The 20,849-nt window shown below is 40.4% G+C and overlaps 2 protein-coding genes and 1 long non-coding RNA gene across 4 annotated transcripts in view; 2 read left to right on the top strand and 1 right to left on the bottom strand.

The window, feature by feature from the left end:
* LOC148981893 (GTPase IMAP family member 8-like) overlaps positions 1-20,849 on the top strand; it is a 128,823-nt gene that overhangs the window by 92,141 nt on the left and 15,833 nt on the right. The window lies entirely within an intron of this gene.
* Positions 1,241-9,847, bottom strand: LOC148981896 (uncharacterized). Its single transcript, XR_016155329.1, has 2 exons — positions 9,779-9,847; positions 1,241-2,331 (listed from the first exon to the last, which is right to left on the bottom strand). It is a non-coding gene; the product is annotated as an uncharacterized LOC148981896 (long non-coding RNA).
* On the top strand, positions 14,881-17,072 carry LOC148981895 (GTPase IMAP family member 8-like). The gene is made up of 2 exons (XM_089129220.1): positions 14,881-15,487; positions 15,788-17,072. The coding sequence occupies exons 1-2, from the start codon at positions 14,908-14,910 to the stop codon at positions 16,657-16,659; spliced, it is 1,452 nt and encodes a 483-aa protein (XP_088985346.1). The 5' UTR covers positions 14,881-14,907; the 3' UTR covers positions 16,660-17,072.

Raw genomic sequence — 20,849 nt, 5'->3', positions numbered from 1 at the left:
TATATTGGAGACAGACATGCATCTATTTTTTAGTTTTGTCGACTGTATATTCAGGTTTCAGCTCAGCACAGGCCTATGCTATGGTTCTCGAGTCGAGAACTGGTTGTTGCAGTTCTTGAATCACTAGTACAGAACCAAGAACTGTTTCTTTCGAACACGTTCGATACGGAGAACCGATGAGCTGGAGATACTGCGCATGCGTGATAGCACCGTCTCTGAACAGAACTTTCTTTCGGCCGGCTGATCCTGTGCTGATATACGAGCACGCAGTAGTACTGGTGAACCCAGGACTTAAATGAGAGGGCGAATCGGCGAAATGTAAGTTTATTTAATAACAAATAAAATGATGAAGACCATTTATGCATTTTATATATTTAAAACATGTAAAACATCCACGTTAGCACATCGCCTAGGCTGCAGCAGGGTTCGTTTTCAAAATGTAAATGTAAGAAACTTATCCAAGATGATTATGACAATGCATACTATTGTTTAACTGAAGTTGTGATTACAAATGCCTTTAATTTGAAGTATTTTTATCCGCCGGGATGATAGAATTGACGTCATTACGTGATGACGTAAAAGAACTGGTGAACCGGTTTTTTGAACCGGTTCATTAAAACGAACTGTCCGAAAGAACCGGTTCGCGGAAAAGAACCGGACTTCCCATCACTAGCTGTAATCAACAGAATTAATCACAGACATAAATTTCAAATGATGAATGTCATTATATGTCCAACATCTTTATATAATTGTTTATCTTTGTTCATCTGAGAGGTATTACTCAGATGCAACCAAGTACACCTGGCTGCAGCCTGCAGATCGGGGTGGGGCTACACCTGGGGCGGGGCTACACGTGTAGCTCCGCCCATAACAATTCTCATTGGTTAGTGACAAAGTGATGACGTCGATCGAGGCGGGGTCGCACTAGGGCGGGGCTGCATGTGTAGTCCCGCCCAAAACGCTTCTCATTGGTTAGTGGCACAGCAATGACGTCGACGCCATGCACGGTAAACAGGAAATGTTGAAAAACTCACGCGCTAAATCGCACTGAAACCTCTCACGTAGATTTAACTTAGAGCTAACTGTATATTAACTTATAGACCACGGATCATTTGTTTTTCTCCTGCTCTTACAGCAACACATTTTGGTGTGACATGTATCATTGGCTTGAGCATTATCTCTCCAGTTTCACTAGATATAACAACATTAGGAATTATAATAAAAGACAAAAACTAAGAAATTATTTTAAACACTTTAATTATCTTGGGTACATTTTTCATCCACAAATGTAAATGTTTAAAAACACAGTCTCTATTTACTGTCTTCAAGAGAGAATTTGCATTGTAGCCCATTACAAATCCCTGTGGTTCATGAAGAAGCCTCTCTCTCTCTCTGTATGTATGTAGGTGATATATAAGTTTTTTTGTGCTATATATATATACCACGCTGAAAGCACATGCATCGTATTTGAGTTGTGGTACAGTAATGATGTCGATGCTTCAAAACGCATGCGCAAATTTGAAATAATACTTTTAATAAAATGATTAAGTATTAAAAATCTCTAAAGTAATAATGAAAGCAGCAAAAAGGAGTAGAGCACATATCCATAGTTTTAACTATGCCTGATCCAAGTTCAGTATAAGGAATTACAGAGTATTGTGTAATATCTTTGTAGTTTTTCACATTCTGTAGCACTTCACCATGTAAATAACAAAATAACTGTAAACATTAATGGCACCAAAATATATTTCTTATTTTAAGCATTCCTCTGTAATAGTTATATGTGCATTATATAGGTTATTAAAAAACATTTATGCCAATAAAGTTTGAAGTTAAAATAACTACATACAGTACATTGTCAATCTCTGCAAACCATATTATGCATGCAAACTCAAAAAAAAACAAACTCATACCAGTGATAACTTTTATTTCAAAACAAGTTTGAAAAATTGTGTAAAGAGATATTCAGATAATCACCTACACAAAAATACATACACACACACACACACAACACACACACACACACACACACACACATCATGTACACACACACGTACACTCACTCTCACACAATCTACTCAGCCTGAAATTCCCCTCCATCATTGAAAAAACTAGCCCTCAACCTCCTTCACGGAAGAAAATGCATGCAGGACTCCCCTTCTGCCATCACCTACACACCTAGGTGGGCAGTCCTTGTGTATTGCATGGTCAAATGCTTCCCAAGGCGTCAGTTAGGTGATGCCTTGGGGGTGAGAATGGGCTGGTATTTCAGTACAGTGCAAGCACAGTCAACGAGGGCACCTGGAACTCTTGCACTCCAGTCCACAACACCTAATTTAGATAAAATACAGAACAAACAATATTGAATCATTTTGAAGAATGGCATTATCAGTACAGAGTCATACAAGGAATTTCTTTTTTTATACATTTTAAACATATTATATAGGAAAATGTTAGACAAGATACACTTGAGTGTTATTGGCTTTGTCTGTAGTACCTAAGTACCTAAGAGACTTAATTGTTTATGAAGAATATAAACTCTAAATAAAAACTTTAATTTGGCTTGAGCAAGCCTATCCTAAAAGTGTTGTGGGCAATAAAGTTTATCAAGCACAGACAGATGTATGGATATGACCGATAGGTAGAGATAGATAGGCACACAGAGATGAATAGATAGATTAGGATAGGATAGAAAATTATTTTTGATGTGGTAATACATCGGCCATATGGCATGCTGGTGTACTGACAGAATGGGCACCTACTACTGCTCATACCCCACTCTTGCTTAACACAGTTGTGTACATTTTTGCAGGGGGGAATGGCTCTTAAAACCTTGGATTTATAAAGTAAACAACAACAAAAAATAGGTGAGAGAGATGGAGGACTAGAGTATGTGTTAGAGAATAATTATCAGCAAACACCAAAATATATATAAAGTAAAATAGCAAAAGTGGTACCCAAGGAATATAAATAAGGATGACAATGCCAAGGAAAAACAAAGAGAATGAAGTATAGAGCATAAGAATAAGTGTTGGAAATCCCAATTAGTCATTGTATTGGGAGACACGCCCACTTCCTTGAGCTTCCTTCACCTGAGGATAATTACCTTACCAATCACCCTCACTAGTGTGTTTCTCTTTGTGCTGACTGTTTGCTCCTCTGCTTGCTGCATGTGTTTGCTGCGTCTATGACTTTGTAAGTTCATTTAAACTTTCTGTATTGATATTAATTTTAGAACTGTTGATTTGTTTAATGATTTTCTTTATGGTGATGTGAATATATATTTATGTAATTTGTATCAGTAAAGTTAAGTTTGTTTGATTGTAGACACCAGCAATATGCAGCAATTGTAAAGTCATATGAAAGAAATGGGAGAACCAAGAAAGAAAGCAAATGGCAATAAATTAACTGAGAAGTAACTTCTGGACTCATTCCTGTGTTCTAATCGACACACCATTCTGGTAGCACTCATCCTTAACCAGCTAAACACCGAATAATTTACATGGTCCTTCGAGCCGGAGAGGCTGCTGGAATGGAGTCAGAAGATAACCCAGGGAAACTGAAGTGTTCAACTAGGCGTGTGAGGCCTCCGGTGTGGCATCAGGATTATGAAATGGTACATCCCCACTCTTCTGCTACAAATGTTCAAGGTCAGTTACAAGGAGGAGTGAATCCAGAAGCCCTGCTACCATCTGAAAACACTGATGTGAAGTCTCTGACCGAGGAGGTCAAACAGATGAAAAGCATGTTGATGAATTTGGGAGAAATGATGAAGAATATGCAGGACCAAAGTGAATGTTCTTCCTTTACTTCTGATTCACAAAGCTTGCGTGCTGCATCTCCTGAGAGACGGACAGAACAGAGAGATCCATCAGTGGACTTTAGGGCATCCTTTGTGCAGGAGCTAGGAGAATGTCTGCTTCAACACAAGGGAGAGAGACAAAGCCTGCCTCCTCTCTCACCATCAAGGTTGAGTGGACCAAGCACTCTTCCACCTCCACCGGCCTCTATGCTTCCTACACCCTCTGCCCGATCTAGTAGAGAACCAATGGACATGCAGCCAGGCCTAAACGTTCATGCACTACCTGAGCCATCAGTTCCCTGTCAGAGAAACTTAACTCCAGAACACCCTATGAATGCGAATCCGATTCCACATTACCTGAATCGGCCACGAGGTGTCAATCAAGACTTATCTCAAATCTACGATTTTGGTCATCAAGGATGTTATCCCAGTGACCCTCAGTTAGCAAGGAGTGATGTCCACCAATATCGTCAAATGCCAGGAAACGCTTTTTACTTTCCAGGCCCTTTATGCCCTCCATGGATGCTGCCGCCTTATGTTCCAAACGGTGGAGTATTTAGGCCTCCGTATTTCCCTTATCCTTTTCCCGATCTGCCATATGCCTTACCTATCCATTCAGAGTATGTGGATCCACTAGCTGCCGCACGACAATCTCCTCAGGCTCCCCACGGGCCTCTACCAGCTCCATCTATTAGAGTGACGGCTTCTACTACTAATCCCCTAGTCATGCCTGCTTGTGGTTCTCGCTATTTGTCTCAGGGCCCAGCACTAGTCGATCCTGGTAGGCACCTAGAAGAGTATCCAGCTAGTGACCCTAGACATGTTCAGTGCCATTCTGTTGCTGATATGATTCCCATAGTCTCGGCATCCCAGTCTCATGAAGCACCTGCGGATTGTGTGCATTCTGCCCATAGGGTTCATTCTACGACAACTGGTCACTCCGGTCTTCCAGCCCAGTCAGCAGTTCCTGTATCCTATATATCAGTGCCCCCTGTTCAGCTCGGAAGGTCAGCATATGAGAGGCCTTCATTTCCGTTTTTTAGAAGAGAAGACCCTCATGAGTTTGCAATGCTAAATATGGCTCTGGAGAACTTATTGCCACTTGAGGAAAATGAGCAGTATAAATATCATATTCTTCTTGATCACTTGAAATTGGATTCAGCCCGTCATCTTGCCCTCGCTTATGCTCATCATCCACAGCCTTACACTACTTCTTTACAAGCTCTTCGGAAGAGGTACGGCCAACCCCAACATCTGGTGTTAAGAGAAATTACTTCTGTCCAGAGCCTTCCAAATGTTCGTTCTGGAGATTCTCGAGGATTCAGTCAGTTTGCCGTACGTATTAGAGCTTTGGTAGGCATGCTTCAGTCCTGGGGTCATGGCGAAGGTGCAAGGGAGCTGGCCTGTGCGTCTCATGTCCATCAGCTGCTTAGTAAGCTCCCCCCTGACCAGGTTGCTAGTTTTGCCAGACAAACCCGACTATTAAGAACAGATGTGCCGTATAATCTGATAGACTTTGCCAACTGGTTAGAGGAAGAAGCAGAATGTCAAAGTTTGGCTGTTCAAGTGAGTGAGCCATCACGGAGGGTTACAGGGCCACTGGCCAGAGATCATTCCACCGCCACTTTCTTTCAGGATGTAAGTCAGGAAGAGAGTGCTAGAGATCACATCCAGAATCAAAGCACTAATCCTCGTGTAAAATTCTCTAGTGCAGTGGTTCTCAAAGTGGGGTCCGCGGACCACCAGGGGTCCACGTATGAGCTAAAGCCAGGGGGTCCGCGAAATAATTTACAACCTAACGTTTTTTTCCATGCTATGAGTCATGTTTTCTTTATCATCTGAAAACATGCTGTTTATTCCTAAGTAACTTATATAAAGCATTTAACATAAAACAATACAAAGTAGACACTTAAAGTTTTCTATAGATAGATAATCTATGTCTTTGCGTCAAGTAGACTATTCGCTGCTGTTGATTTTGCGGGACGTGCGCCAGAAAGGAGACAGAGAGACGGCATGAACCCGCATCCGGTTCTTTTCTGTATTTTTAAAAGGCATGACATTTTGTAGTCATTTATAATGTAGCCTATACACAAATAAAAAAAATGGACACTTTACCGTTTCGGATGATGCACTCTTGTCTTATCTATGACCATAAATAAGAGTATTCCTGTTTCCACTGCTGAGGAAAAATTCCCATGTAATTGCGCGCCGGCGTCTCGCGTGCGCGCACAATAGTCAGTTCTAGCACTGCTACTGTAGATTTGACATTAGAAGTCTGATCATTATCAAAATAAAAGTGCATAGTGACAGGGCCGTACCCACAACTGAGGTTGCAAGGATGCACATCGCGATGATACTGACCTTCTCGTCTGAGGTGCTTCAGCAGACTAACAACGATAGCTCGTCAATGTCAAAATGTTTGAGTCGGAGTGAACTCAAAGTTCCCCTCACGACGTTTCAGTCAACGGTCATAAAGTGCGAGATAAGATGTAGGCCTTAATTAACATAAACTAAACAGCTGTTTTAGATAAGTTTTAAAAAACGACTGAAACAATCAGTTTGCAAAGTATAGCTCAACTTTAACAAAGAAAAAAGCAGGTCAATAGAAACATACTGTGCCCATGAGATTAACATTATGGATTCATATATTTAACATATACTGTATGTTTTTTTAGCTAATTACAGTAGCTCAAATTAACAACGCACGCACCTATTAAACATAATGCCATTATCATTGTATTTATAGGCTTATGGGCTTTATTTGTGTGCAGAATAGGCCTAATTATTGAAACATTTCTCTTTTAAGGCCATTCCTGATTGGAATATGTGATTGTGTTTCGTGACATCTTGACAAAAAAAAAATGTATGCCACTGACTGACATGCTTCTTCTAAATCTATAGTTATCCAATTGTGGGGCCTTAAAACACCTTAAAATGCACGTGTGTAGATCAAGAACATCAAAAATTCCTAAGTGAGGGATCCTAACTAAGTGATTCCTAGCAAGATCACTTTCGTTACCTCAGTAGGCTATTTAGAAATTCCTGCATAGTACCCTGGGTGGAGACCATTCATTTTGTGCAAAAATATTTCATTAGCCGCTCACACATTAACTTTGTGCTCAATAACTGTTATAAATATGAGGGGGGTCCTTGGAATTTTTTTTCCCCTGAAAGGGGTCCCTGGCACCAAAATGTTTGAGAACCCCTGCTCTAGTGAATCTGCATTCCCATCCTGTGCTTTCTGTGAGAGTCAAGCTCACCATCTTAGTCGGTGTCCTGGATTTCGAGAATTTGATACAGCCGCCAAGGAAAAGTGGATTACGGACAATGGCCGCTGCTGGAGGTGTGGACGTTCCCATCGTTCATCTAACTGCAACTTAAAGAAAGGGTGCCCCCAATGCAAAGGTCGGCATTTAGGAATCCTGCATGAAGTGAATACTCGTAAAAGTGAGCAACAAATTCTCTATCTGAGGAGGCCCAGTGGATTCAATTCTGTACTCCTTAAAGTGGTAAGAGTTGTCTTGACTCATAACGGGAAATCTCTGGAGACCTATGCCATTCTGGATGACGGTTCAGAAAGAACCATGCTTCTGTCATCTGCTGCGGAGGGTTTGGGCCTCAATGGGGCGGCGGAGACCTTAATCTTGCGCACAATCAGACAAGGCACAGAGAAAATTGTGGGTGCTACAGTGTCATTTTCAATTTCATCAGCTTCCCAACATCAGAAGAAATATGAAATCAAAGATGCTTTCACTGCTAAGCAACTAGATCTACCTGAGCAGACTTACCCGATCACCACTCTGCAGAGACGTTATCCGCACCTCCAAGGCTTGCCGTTGCAGGAGTTCCATAAGATCAGACCATTGCTGTTGGTGGGTGCAGACCATTCTCATCTCTTGTGCTCTACGGAATGTGTGAGATTTGGCCCCCCTGGAAGTCCAGTTGCCCTGCACACTTGCTTAGGATGGACGTTGCATGGTCCGACCTCTCTGGTGCAAGAATCCAGTTCTGATACCCGGTGTCTTCTTACTTCGCTTGACAAAGACCAGTTACAGAGGGATGTGGAACGATTGTGGCAGATCGACATATTTCCATATTCTAAGAATTCTAAAGCTGTTATTAGGTCCAAGCAGGATCAGCAAGCCTTTGAGTGCCTGGAGCAACAAACAGAGCGTCATGAGATTAATGGAATAGAGAGATATGCCACTCCTTTGCTCAGAGTCAAAAATTCCCCCTTATTGCATGAGCCTCCTGCCAAGCCTGCAGTCGAACACGCAAAGCCTGCAGTGAGGCCTTCCGACGAACTACCAAAGCCTTCCGACGAACTGCCCGAGCCGCCAGCAGTCAAACCCGCAAAGCGTCCTGTCAAGCCTGCAGTGAGGCCTTCTGACGAACTGTCCGAGCCCTCCGAACTGTCCGAGCCCTTTGACAAACTACTCGAGCCGCCTGCAGCCGAACCCGCAAAGACTCCTGCCAAGCCTCCTGTGAAGCCTGCAGCTGAACCCGCAGAGCCTCCTGTCAAGCCTTCAGTGAAGCCTGCAGCCGAACCTCTGAAGCCTGCAGTGAGGCCTTCCGACGAACTGTCCGAGCCTTTTGACGAACTACCGGAGCCATCAAAACCCCTTGGCTACGTGTCATTGAACATCTCGGACACGGATTTGATAACGCCAAATATTCTTCTGATGGGGCGGCGAGACGCGTCCCTTCCACAAGTAATGTATGTTGACTCTGAGCTCTTGACCCATAGGAAGTGGAGACACAGTCAAATCCTTGCTGACAGGTTCTGGGTTAGCTTTATCAAGGATTATCTCCCAAGCCTTCAGTCCCGTCAGAAGTGGAAAGCAGATGGTCCCTCTATCTCAACTTCTGTTGTGGTCATCTTGATGGATCCTCAGCTCCCTTGTAGTTCCTGGCCTATAGGGACAGTCTCTAATGTCCTGCCTAGTTCTGATGGCTACATTCGAGTGGCTGGGATCGTCATAAATGTTAAATAATTTATCCGTCCAGTTAGCCGATTAATCGTTCTTCCGGCCTTTCCCATTGATCCTACTGTATGAGTGGGATTTCTTAGGACAAATATGTTGTCATATTTGGGGGCGGCTGTTGGAAATCCCAATTAGTCATTGTATTGGGAGACACGCCCACTTCCTTGAGCTTCCTTCACCTGAGGATAATTACCTTACCAATCACCCTCACTAGTGTGTTTCTCTTTGTGCTGACTGTTTGCTCCTCTGCTTGCTGCATGTGTTTGCTGCGTCTATGACTTTGTAAGTTCATTTAAACTTTCTGTATTGATATTAATTTTATAACTGTTGATTTGTTTAATGATTTTCTTTATGGTGATGTGAATATATATTTATGTAATTTGTATCAGTAAAGTTAAGTTTGTTTGATTGTAGACACCAGCAATATGCAGCAATTGTAAAGTCATATGAAAGAAATGGGAGAACCAAGAAAGAAAGCAAATGGCAATAAATTAACTGAGAAGTAACTTCTGGACTCATTCCTGTGTTCTAATCGACACACCATTCTGGTAGCACTCATCCTTAACCAGCTAAACACCGAATAATTTACAATAAGCATATGTTTTACATGTTCAATTAAATAAATGTAATCTTATTAATTACAAAATAGTTTACATTTAATCAATTTATTTATAGAAAAAAAGTCTTACAACATAACTTTGTATATTGTTACTTTTAACTGTTAAATCATGTTTTTCTTCTGGTTCATTTAACACTAATATCCTCCTAATCCCACCAAAACCACACTAATATACATACGCCCGCGCGCACGCACACACACACACAGGCCTACGATGCTTTTGGGAAACGCTGCCCCAGTTATTTGTGTGATATGGTGAGTAAAGTTACACAATCTTATTGCTATACCACTTCATTGTATCATCACACTAAACGCCACTTCAGAATTAAAAATTGTAAATAAAATCAGAGGAAAAAAAGAGCCTGTACTCACCATGCAGCGATGAACAGCGGAAATGAAAACAAGCTAGAAAGCGACGTCATGAGTTTACGGCGCGGCCCCACTTCGATGGACGTCATCGCTTTGCCCCTAACCAATGAGAAGCATTGTGGGCGGGGCTACACGTGTACCCCCGCCCCAGGTGTAGCCCCACCCCGATCTGCAGGCTGCAGCCAGGTGCTTCTCGATGCAACAGCAAATTATTATATAAAGTTAATAATATAAGGGTCAAGAGCCCAACTAAAGCAAACACTGATCTCCATAACGGTGGCTTACAATTTTAGATATTCTCCTTGTGATTCTGCTTTAGGTGTCTTCAATAATACTCAATCATCACTCATTTAATCACTTAATTATCTCATTAACTTTAACACTCTTGAGTGTGGACTCATATACACTCCCAGGTGTGTTAGTTTAACACGGGAGATTTTGTCGTGACGAAGAGCCGTAGTTCACTGACCAGCTGAGCCATATCGCATTAAAGGGTTAGTTCACCCAAAAATGAAAATTAAGTCATTAATTACTCACCCCCATGCTGTACCAACCCCGTAAGACCTTCGTTCATCTTCGAGACACAAATAAAGATATTTTTGATTGAATCTGAGGGCTGGATCACTCTTCCATAGACAGCCTGAGGGACTGCCCTTTTGACGGCCCAGAAAGTCATTAAAAGAAAAGGTTTAAATATTCCATGTGCCTACAGTGGCTCAACTATAACTTTATCAAGCGACGAGACTACTTTTTGTGCTAAAAAAAAACGTAAATAACGACTTTATTCGACTTTCCATTACTTCCTTATGGGCGCATGCGCGAGAACTGAGACGAGACCGTTCTTCTTCGACTACTTTTTGTTACCGGCTGCTCACCGCTTAGGAGTTTTACCGCCCCTTAACGTATAAGATGACGTACTGATATAGCCGGAGGCGCAAAACGTTCTGTTTACAAGCAGTACGTCATCTTATACGTTAAGGGGCGGTAAAACTCCTAAGCGGTGAGCAGCCGGTAACAAAAAGTAGTCGAAGAAGAACGGTCTCGTCTCAGTTCTCGCGCATGCGCCCATAAGGAAGTAATGGAAAGTCGAATAAAGTCGTTATTTACGGTTTTTTTTCGCACCAAAAGTAGTCTCGTCGCTTGATAAAGTTATAGTTGAGCCATTGTAGGCACATGGAATATTTAAACCTTTTCTTTTAATGACTTTCTGGGCCGTCAAAAGGCAGTCCCTCAGGCTGTCTATGGAAAAGTGATCCAGCCCTCAGATTCAATCAAAAATATCTTTATTTGTGTTCCGAAGATGAACGAAGGTCTTACGGGGTTGGTACAGCATGGGGGTGAGTAATTAATGACTTAATTTTCATTTTTGGGTGAACTAACGCTTTAAATATCGCTGGCGATACGTCCTCGATATTAACGCGATTTGGCTCAGCTTGTCAGTGATCTACGGCTCTTTGTAGTGAATGCCGCTCCATCTGAAAGCAGGTGAAGGTGATTTACTGCTAATCAAGGAACCGGCTTTACTGATTAGATGCGAATAACAATATCGTGCGATATTGTTTAAAAAAGTTGTTTGTTATAAAACTTAAACTTTGTTATTTATTTTTGAAATGAGCGATCATTTCGCTTGATAACACCCTTAGTCATCATCTGGAATCGTTTAAAGCCCTTTGAACAGATTGCAGATTGCAATCCCCCTACTAGTAAGTAAAATTTAACTATATAGCACTTTTCACAGATAAACATCACAAAGTGCTTCATAGTAAAATGAAATACAAGAACAATATGAATACATTCTCTAAAATACAAGCAACAAACACCCCTAAGAAAACTATAAGCTCTATAGGAGGTAAAATTGTAAAACTCCACAGGTAAAACTGTTGTAAGTGGAACTCTGTTTCTCTAGGGAGGTTAGGGGGCATGCTCCCCCGTAAGAAAAAAAAATGTGTTCTTTAATGTTAAATTCATCAGTCTAGTGCACTTTGAGAGCTCAAAATTAAAAGCTCCAACCCATATTCAGGGTGCAAATTAAACAAAGAAAAATTCAAACCTCTTTTAGTTAGTGTCTGTCTACATTACACAACTACATAATAATAGTTAGAATATTAATCACATGATAGTAATAGCCAAAGGCTATTGTAAAAAAATACACTGAAAAATTCAGGAAACTTTAATAATTAGTTTTGTACTAATTTCTTTACTTGAAAGATATAAGCGCATAATGACATGTTTCATGGGCCGGTGTGTCAGAAAAAAAAAAACGAACACTGACTTTTTTGACCAATGCATTACACCGGCACTAACGCAGTGCCGCCAATTAAGCAAAAAAAGAAAAAGAAAACGAATGGGCCACCGATGTATGAGTTTTATGGGCCGCTAAGACAAATAAGAAAGTTTAAAAAAAGGATGAGATGTAGGCCTATCGGCCGAAAAAGCACATCGGACCACCGGGAATCTCCCGGTGGTCCCGATGGCCACATAGATAGTTAGCCTACATGCCTGGATGTCACATTTAAATCCAGTGGTGGAATGTAAGTACAAATACTTTGTTACTTCACTTAAGTACAGTTTTCACGTATCTTTAATTTACTTAAGTAGAATAAATAGTGCATACTTTTTACTTTTACTTTGTTACATTTTTCAGCAATTTAATTATTATACTTTCTACTCCACTACATTTCTACAACTTCTATTACATTTTCAGATCAGTTTTTCCCCTGCCAAAACATAATTTGACAGTCCGTTTGTTGCACGTTTGTCTCACCAGTGACTTTTGGTTGCCATCATAGACTGTAAAGGTTGCCATAGATATATCAACCCGGTCACACTAAATGCGTCTCGCACGCAGTGCATTTATAGTGCAATTTATACGCGAAAATTGGTTTTTACGTGCATAGGAAACGCACTGTGTATAATATACGTTAGGATTATGGCAAGCCAAGAGGTTCAGAATTACACCATAAATTAATCGTGTTTACTGCCATAGTTATTAATATATAGTAAGGATAAGCATGATGTGTATATTGCCTAATTGCAAGCTTGTTTCAGAAATGGTGACAACATTTTTTTTTCCATCATTATAGGAGTATTAGGTGGAATGAGTTAGAATTAAATGTTTTATTAATCATTAGAAAATAGAAATTAAGAAAATAAATTATGCAAGTACTTTTACTTTTAATACTTAAAGTACATTTAAAATCAGGTACTTTTTACTTAAGTATGGTTGTCATTGTGTTACTTCTACTTTTACTAAAGTAAATATTTATGTGGTTATTTGTACTTTTACTTAAAAGGGTTAGTTCACCCAAAAATTAAAGTTAAGTCATTAATTACTCACCCCCATGCTGTACCAACCCCGTAAGACCTTCGTTCGTCTTCGGAACACAATTAATGATTGATTAAATTTGAGAGCTGTATAACTACCACATTGGCTCCTAAGGGACTGCCTCTTGACGGCCCAGAAAGTCAATGAAGAAAATGTTTAAATATTCCATGTGACTACCGTGGCTCAACTATATGTTTATCAAGCGACGCGAATACTTTTTGTGCGAAAAAACAAACAAAAATAACGACTTTATTCCACTATTCCTTTTCTTCCTTGTTGGCCTGAAACGAGACTTCAAGAGATTTCCACGACGCATGCGCGAGAACTGAACTGAAGTAGTTTAAGGAGATCGCAATTCTCGCGCATGCGTCGTGGAAATCTAAGGAAATCTCGTTTCTGGCCAACAAGGAGGAAAAGGAATAGTCGAATAAACTCGTTATTTTTGCTTGTTTTTTCACACAAAAAGTATTCTCGTCGCTTCAGACTGATCTCATGAAGTAGCGTGTGTATGACGCGCCAATTCGTATTTCCATTTTTGGCGTGCTATCAAGACGCATAAACGCCTTTCAGCGTGTTTATGAACGCCGTTGACTTAACGTTATATAAATATATGACTTACCTCAACCCCGTCTCTAAACCTAACCGTCACTGGGGTTAATGGCATTTATGACTGTTCCCTTATCATCCTAGGAAAAAAAAAGATATGACTTACCTCAACCCCATCCCTAAACTTAACCGTCACTGGGGTTAATGGCATTTATGACTGGAGATTTGACTGCGTGTTCAGACACGCGGAATGACGCGGATGTTAATGGCGTAGACATACACGCATACACGCGGATACACGCGGATAGCTCAAAATGCGTAGAGATGACACGCCACCTGACTCGAAAGTAACGTATATGTTTACACAAAAGTCATGATGTTATGTTGCGTCGCTTGATAAACATATAGTTGAGCCACGGTAGTCACATGGAATATTTAAACATTTTCTTCATTGACTTTCTGGGCCGTCAAGAGGCAGTCCCTTAGGCAGTCTATGTGGTAGTTATACAGCTCTCAAATTTAATCAAAAATATCTTCATTTGTGTTCCGAAGACGAACGAAGGTCTTACGGGGTTGGTACAGCATGGGGGTGAGTAATTAATGACTTAATTTTCATTTTTGGGTGAACTAACCCTTTAAGTACTGAGATTCAGTACTTCCTCCACCACTGTTTAAATCCTACCTGTTGGCTTTCAGCAATGCATGCAGTTATTTAGCTTCTGTCGCATCAATTGACTTGTCATTTCCTTTTCTCTCTTTCTTTTTCTATGTTTAGCCCCACAATATTTTGTTCTATCCATCTTTTTTGACGACAATTCACTACTCGTACCTGCTCGCTCAGCGCTCACGGCGCCCCCGCCCACTCGCGATATTACCCGCCCCCCTTCTCCATGAGGGCGCCTACTCTAGCCTGTGTTAGTCCTCTAAAATTTTATATAACAATGAAGAAATGCAGAAATAATTTAGAAATGCACAACAGCAGCTACATTTAGAAATACAATATATATAGATATTTTAATTAAATTTTAATTTAAATTTTTTTTTTACCATTGCTTTGGTGCCCCTATGCGCCGCGTATAGCACATACGCACTTTTTGTGCCACTGCTCACACAATAGGTCAAAAACTGGTAAGCCGGCAATGTGTCGTAAGATCCCTCCTCCATTTCGTCCTTTAATGGCAGCACCGTCTGCTGACTAACACAATCATGTGTGTTCATTTTTGTCTTGCAGCACTTTTGAGCTTTAGGCCACATTTTGAAAATGGCAGAAGGGATGTCAGGTCTGAATTTGGTGTTACTGGGAATAACAGGAATTGGCAAAAGTGCATCAGGAAACACAATCCTGGGACGAGAAGCTTTCATATCAAAGAAAAGCTCCACTTCTGTCACGCAATATGTATCCGGTGAATCTGGGACTGTTGATGGACGACGGGTCACTGTTTATGACACACCAGGATTATTCAACACAAAACTCAGTGAAGAGCAGATTCGACAGATGATAAATGTAAAGGTTCTTCAGAGATGTGAATCAGGTCTCTGTGTGTTTCTGCTGGTCATCAAAGCTGACAGATTCACTGATAAAGAGAGAGAAACAGTGGAGAAGATTGAGGAGCTGTTAGGAGAAGAGCGCTTGAAGAAAACCTGGATTCTCTTCACTGGAGGAGACGAACTGGAGGAAGAAAACATGACCATAAAAGAGTTCATTAATCTGTCTGAACCACTGAAGAACCTCGTTCAGAAATATGATCAGAGATATCATGTGTTCAACAACAAGAAGAAAGAACCAAGTGACCAAGCGAGACTTCTTGTAAACATCATCCAGAGATCTTTGGGGTTGAAGGGTGAGTGTTATTGTACTTTTTTGCTGAATAGTGGATCACTTTTAAGATGAACTGCATTATTTTTCCACTGAATGTCTCTTGAGTTTAATATTCAAGTAAACCGCTACCAGCCAAACTTAGTTATTTAAATGAAGTTATTGAACGTCATGTGTTTGCATGTAGTGATTGAATTATGTGTAGAGATAAATAGGTTGTCATTAGCATAAAAAGTGTTTTTGATCATGCAAAGATGTGATCCTTAGATGCATATCAAGTTTGTTCACTTTTGTTTTGTTTTTTTCTGTTTGTGTCCTGAACCAGATACTCCTGCCAGTCTCTCATCCAGACGGATTGTTCTTCTGGGTAAAACTGGAGTTGGAAAGAGTGCAGCTGGAAACACAATACTGGGACGGAGAGAGTTTATAACTGTGATGAGAATGAATTTAGTAAACCGTAAATGTTCAGAGAAACACGCCACTGTTTCAGGCAGATCTGTGTCTGTAATTGATACTCCTGGATTCTTTCACACAGAGATGAAGCCTGAAGAGTCAATGACAGAGATAGCGAGAAGTGTTTATATATCCAGTCCTGGACCGCACGCTTTTATCATTGTGTTTCCTGTGAATATGAGATTCACTGAATATGATCAGCAGATTCTTCAGAGGATTAAGATGATGTTTGGTCAGGAAGTGTTAAAATACTCCATCATTCTCTTCACTCATGGAGATCAGCTGAGAGGAAAGTCTGTAGAGAAACTCATTAAGGAGAACTGTAGATTAAGAGATCTAGTTGGTCAGTGTGGAGGCAGATTTCACGTCTTCAACAATAAAGATGAGAATAACAGAGATCAGGTGAATGATCTACTGCAGAAGATTGACACAATGATAGAGCAGAATGGAGGAGGACACTACAGTAATCAGATGATTGAAGTACAAGAGGAGATGGAGAGAGTGAGAAAGGAGGCAGAGGAGAAGAGAAAGGAAGAGGAGAAGAGAAAGGAAGAGGAGAAGAGAAAGGAAGAGGAGAAGAGAAAGGAAGAGGAGAAGAGAAAGGAAGAGGAGAAGAGAAAGGAAGAGGAGAAGAGAAAGGGAGAGGAGAAGAGAAAGGAAGAGGAGAGACAGATACTGAAAGAGGCATTGCAGAGAGAGGAAGAGTGGAGACAGCTTGGAAAAGACAGCTGTGTCTGTAGTTGATACTCCTGTATTTTTTGGCACTTCCATGAAAACCCGATGAGTTACTGACAGATATTTTCACTGGTCATGCTCTTCTCATTGTGAAGTGAGACAGAAGAGAAAACTATAGCAGTTCTGCATCGTTCATCTGTTAGTGGAGCTGATGAGACAGAAAACAACAAGAGGACTAAACTGAGACCAGTGAGAGTGAGAAAGCACACAGGAGAGAAGAATAAACCGTGATGAACGAGAGAGATGATTCAGAGACTGAAGAAAGAAGGACAGAGGAGTGAGAGAAGTGTTTAATTAAACGGCTGATATCAGTTCATCACTGCTGTTCTCCAGCCGGAGGACTCAAGATAAAACACTAATATTAGCGGATGATGAACGCTTGCCAATCTGTTGGTATGAAAGAGCCAACAACGCAGCGAAAACGCTCGAGAAAAATATCTAGCCTGCTAGACATCCAGAGCCGTCGCGCGACTCAACCTCAGTGATGTCATGAATATAGCCAGTCATAGCAACGTATGGGTTGAGGACACCAGGTAAATCTTAGTTTTTCTTTTCTTTTTTGCTTTTTTTTTCTCAGAGCAGATCGTCGCGCAAACAGTGTGCAGCACTAGTTTCTGTCTGGTTCATTTTATTGCGTGTTTTTTTGCGACAAAACATGGTTTGTAGACGAGATAGAATCGTTGGGTGACAGAGTTGTTGTCTCAGGAGTCTCAGACGGCCAAATCATGGCCAATATCGCACAGTGTGCACCCGGCTTTAAGAGTCAAAACAGTTCTTATTCAGAAAACTCGTACTTTTCCTGGAGAACTCGTACTTTTTACGAAGTTGAAAGGATCTTTTGGGGAAGTCTAGGCTGATTGTTAACAGTTAACTGAAGTGGCACTGAACTGTTGTGAACTAATGATCAATGTTCTTACAATCATTTAAGACACTGAAACGTATAAAAAAATGCTTTAACCTTTTTTTTTTCTAGGGCATCTGGTTTAAAGTTTAATCTGAATAAATGTGAATGACCTATACCTATTCATAACTTCACTCCAGCAACCTTTTTACAATATTTCTGTCAAAGATACTGTTAAATACCTAGGTCTACACATTACAAAGGTTAATGCCTCTCTTAATTGTGAAAAATGAAGTGATGACCAGCCGAGGAAAGCTGATATCTGCAGCTTTTATCTGAATCTTTTAAAAACAAGGTCTAGATTTTGCAATCATATTGCATATAGTTGTGCTTGGAATCTGTGATAATAATGCAGTAAAACATGCCAAATCATACAAAGAAATTATGGACACATGTAAAAAACAAGAGAGAATCAAGCAAATATTAATAACTGATGCTGTTGTCAAAGTATTATTCTTCCTGTGAGCTTTGTGTTATTCTAAAACATGTATCTCAAGTTTGCCTTTATTTTGCTGAATAAATTTGGCAGGTAAATACCTTCACTAAGTTTACTGTTTTGTTCTTCCCTCATATTTTAAAATATGTAGAAAAAAATATATTTATACAATATATATATATATATATATATATATATATATATATATATATATATACTGTGCCCTCCACAATTATTGGCACCCCTGTTTAAGATGTGGTCGAGGACTTTTAAAAATTCTCCCTTTTTTTCAAACAACATAGAACCCAAATGCAAAAAAATAGAAAAATCCAACCTTTTATTTAAGTACATTACTTTGGTGGTAAAAAAAAAAAAGTAAAATTTAAAAAAATAAAAACTTCAAATCATGTGTCCCACAATTATTGGCACCCCTGATGTTAATACTTTGTACAACCCCCTTTTGCCAACAAGACAGCACTTAATCTCCTCCTATAACATTTCACAAGATTGAAGAACACAGAGAGAGGGATCTTTGACCATTCTTCTTTGCAAAATCTTTCTAGATCATCCAGTATCCTGGGCCCTCTCTTGTGCACTCTCCTCTTTAGCTCACCCCACAGGTTTTCGATTGGATTGAGGTCTGGGGACTGAGATGGCCATGGGAGGACCTTGAGTTTGTGACTGAACCATTTTTGTGTAGATTTTGCTACACGTTTTGGATCATTATCCTGCTGAAAGACCCAATGACGACCCATCTTCAGCTTTCTGGCAGAGGCCATCAGGTTTTTATTTAAAATGTCCTGGTATTTCAAAGCGTTCATAATGCCATGCACCCTAACAAGGTTCCCAGGGCCTTTGGAAGAGAAACAGGCCCACAGCATCACAGATCCTCCACCATACTTCACGGTGGGCATGAGGTACTTTTCGGCATACACATCTTTTGTTTTACACCAGATCCACTTAGAGTGTTTGTTGCCAAAAAGCTCAATCTTAGTCTCATCCGACCAAAGCACACGATCCCAGATGAAGTCCCAGTGCCGCTTGGCAAACTCCAGACGTTTACGTTTGTCAGTGTTAGTGAGAAAAGGCTTTTTCCTAGCATGCCTCCCAAACATCTTGTTGGCATGTAGAGAGCGTCTGATGGTTGTTTTGGAGATTTTGTGACCCCAAGATGCCACTATTTGATGCAATTCTGTGACAGTGAGCTTAGGACTTTTTTTTACTTTTCTTAGCATCCTCCTCACAGTGCGTTGTGGCAAGATAAACTTGGGACCTCTTTCAGCCTTGTTTGTCACTGTTCCTGTTGTTTTAAACTTCTTAATGATTCCTCTAACTTTAGATATGGGCAATATAAGGTGAGTGGCTATTTTCTTGTAGCCATTGCCTGACTTATAAAGGTCATCACACATCTGCCTTACTTGAATGGTGTGTTCTCTTGTCTTTGCCATGTTGACAAATGGGTAAGAGAATTAGGCCTCTGTGTCATGTCATATTTATACCCCAGGGAAATAGGAAGTCATGAATTACTAATTAAAAGTTCCTAGATATCCTGACCAACATTAGCAACTACAGAAAATATATTTTTTTTTAAAATCAATTACATTTTTCAGCGGAATTGTTAGGGGTGCCAATAATTGTGGGACACATGATTTGAAGTTTTTATTTTTCTAAATTTTTACATTTTTTTTACCACCAAAGTAATGTACTTAAATAAAAGGTTGGATTTTTCTCTTTTTTTTGCATTTGGGTTCTATGTTGTTTAAAAAAAAGGGAGAATTTTTAAAAGTCCTCAACCACATCTTAAACAGGGGTGCCAATAATTGTGGAGGGCACTGTATATGTGTGTGTGTATGTATTGTACCGCAGAGTTTAGATTTTAATGAACTTACAAAAACACATATGAATTTATATGCATGTACACATTCAAGAAGGACCAGAGAACCCAAGACTCGGAAGGGGAGAAAGAATGCACACGCAATGCCTGCTCAGCGAATCTTAAAGGAGGAACTAGGAGTCGCATGACTATTGTGTTGCAAGTGTATCCGTTGGAAAAACCCAGATGGTCTGAGAGATTGTGTCACACAGCCAGTATAAATAAGGCTGCGTTTTCAGTGTTAGTTGTTGCATCTTGCTAGAAGATTTTTGCGTGCATCCCTGAAGGTAATCATTCTTCAGTCCAGCTTGCTGGAACATATATTGCTTTAACTGCTTAGCTGTATGATGTTAACTTAACCTGCTCATAGAAGGACAAGGTTAGTTATTCATTTGATACTTGAACTGTGTATGTTAAAAAAAGCTTTGTGACTGAACCACTTATACAGGACTGCCCTGTTAAGTAGGGAGAAACTGAGGTATTATAATCTGTAACCTTTTCTTTTGTTGCTACTATTAACAATCATTGTGTAACCAGTGTTATTATCGTTTGTATAAATAAATTTTCATTTTATAAAGATAAAAGTTGAATAGTTCTTTGCCTCGGGTCACAATACCAGTTCTATAAGCAATAGTAAGAGCATTAAAGCTACCCTTGCGAGGGCAAGAGGTCACCAGGACTCCACGGAAGCATCTCCACGGAGGGTGAGTATGAATTGCATTGATGGTTGTTGCTAGTAATAATGTATTGGTTCACATGAGTGTAGGGATACACCTAGATTTACTGGTATAGGTTAAACGAGCTATAAGGAACGTTTATCCAGAAATTCTGACCTGACAGCAAAAGGCACCTGGCCACTTCGATACCAGGCGCTCTTCAGGGCTGAGGTAGTACCAGATCTCACCACAGTATGTATGTATGTAACAAAACCCACACGTGACATAGCCCCCCCCCCCCCCCCCCCCCCCATGGGCGGCTCCCGACGCCCC

Source organism: Pimephales promelas, chromosome 3 (assembly GCF_988280905.1).
Source record: "Pimephales promelas chromosome 3, fPimPro1.hap1.1, whole genome shotgun sequence".
Taxonomy (NCBI): Eukaryota; Metazoa; Chordata; class Actinopteri; order Cypriniformes; family Leuciscidae; genus Pimephales; species Pimephales promelas.
This window is presented reverse-complemented; position numbering and strand designations above follow the sequence as displayed.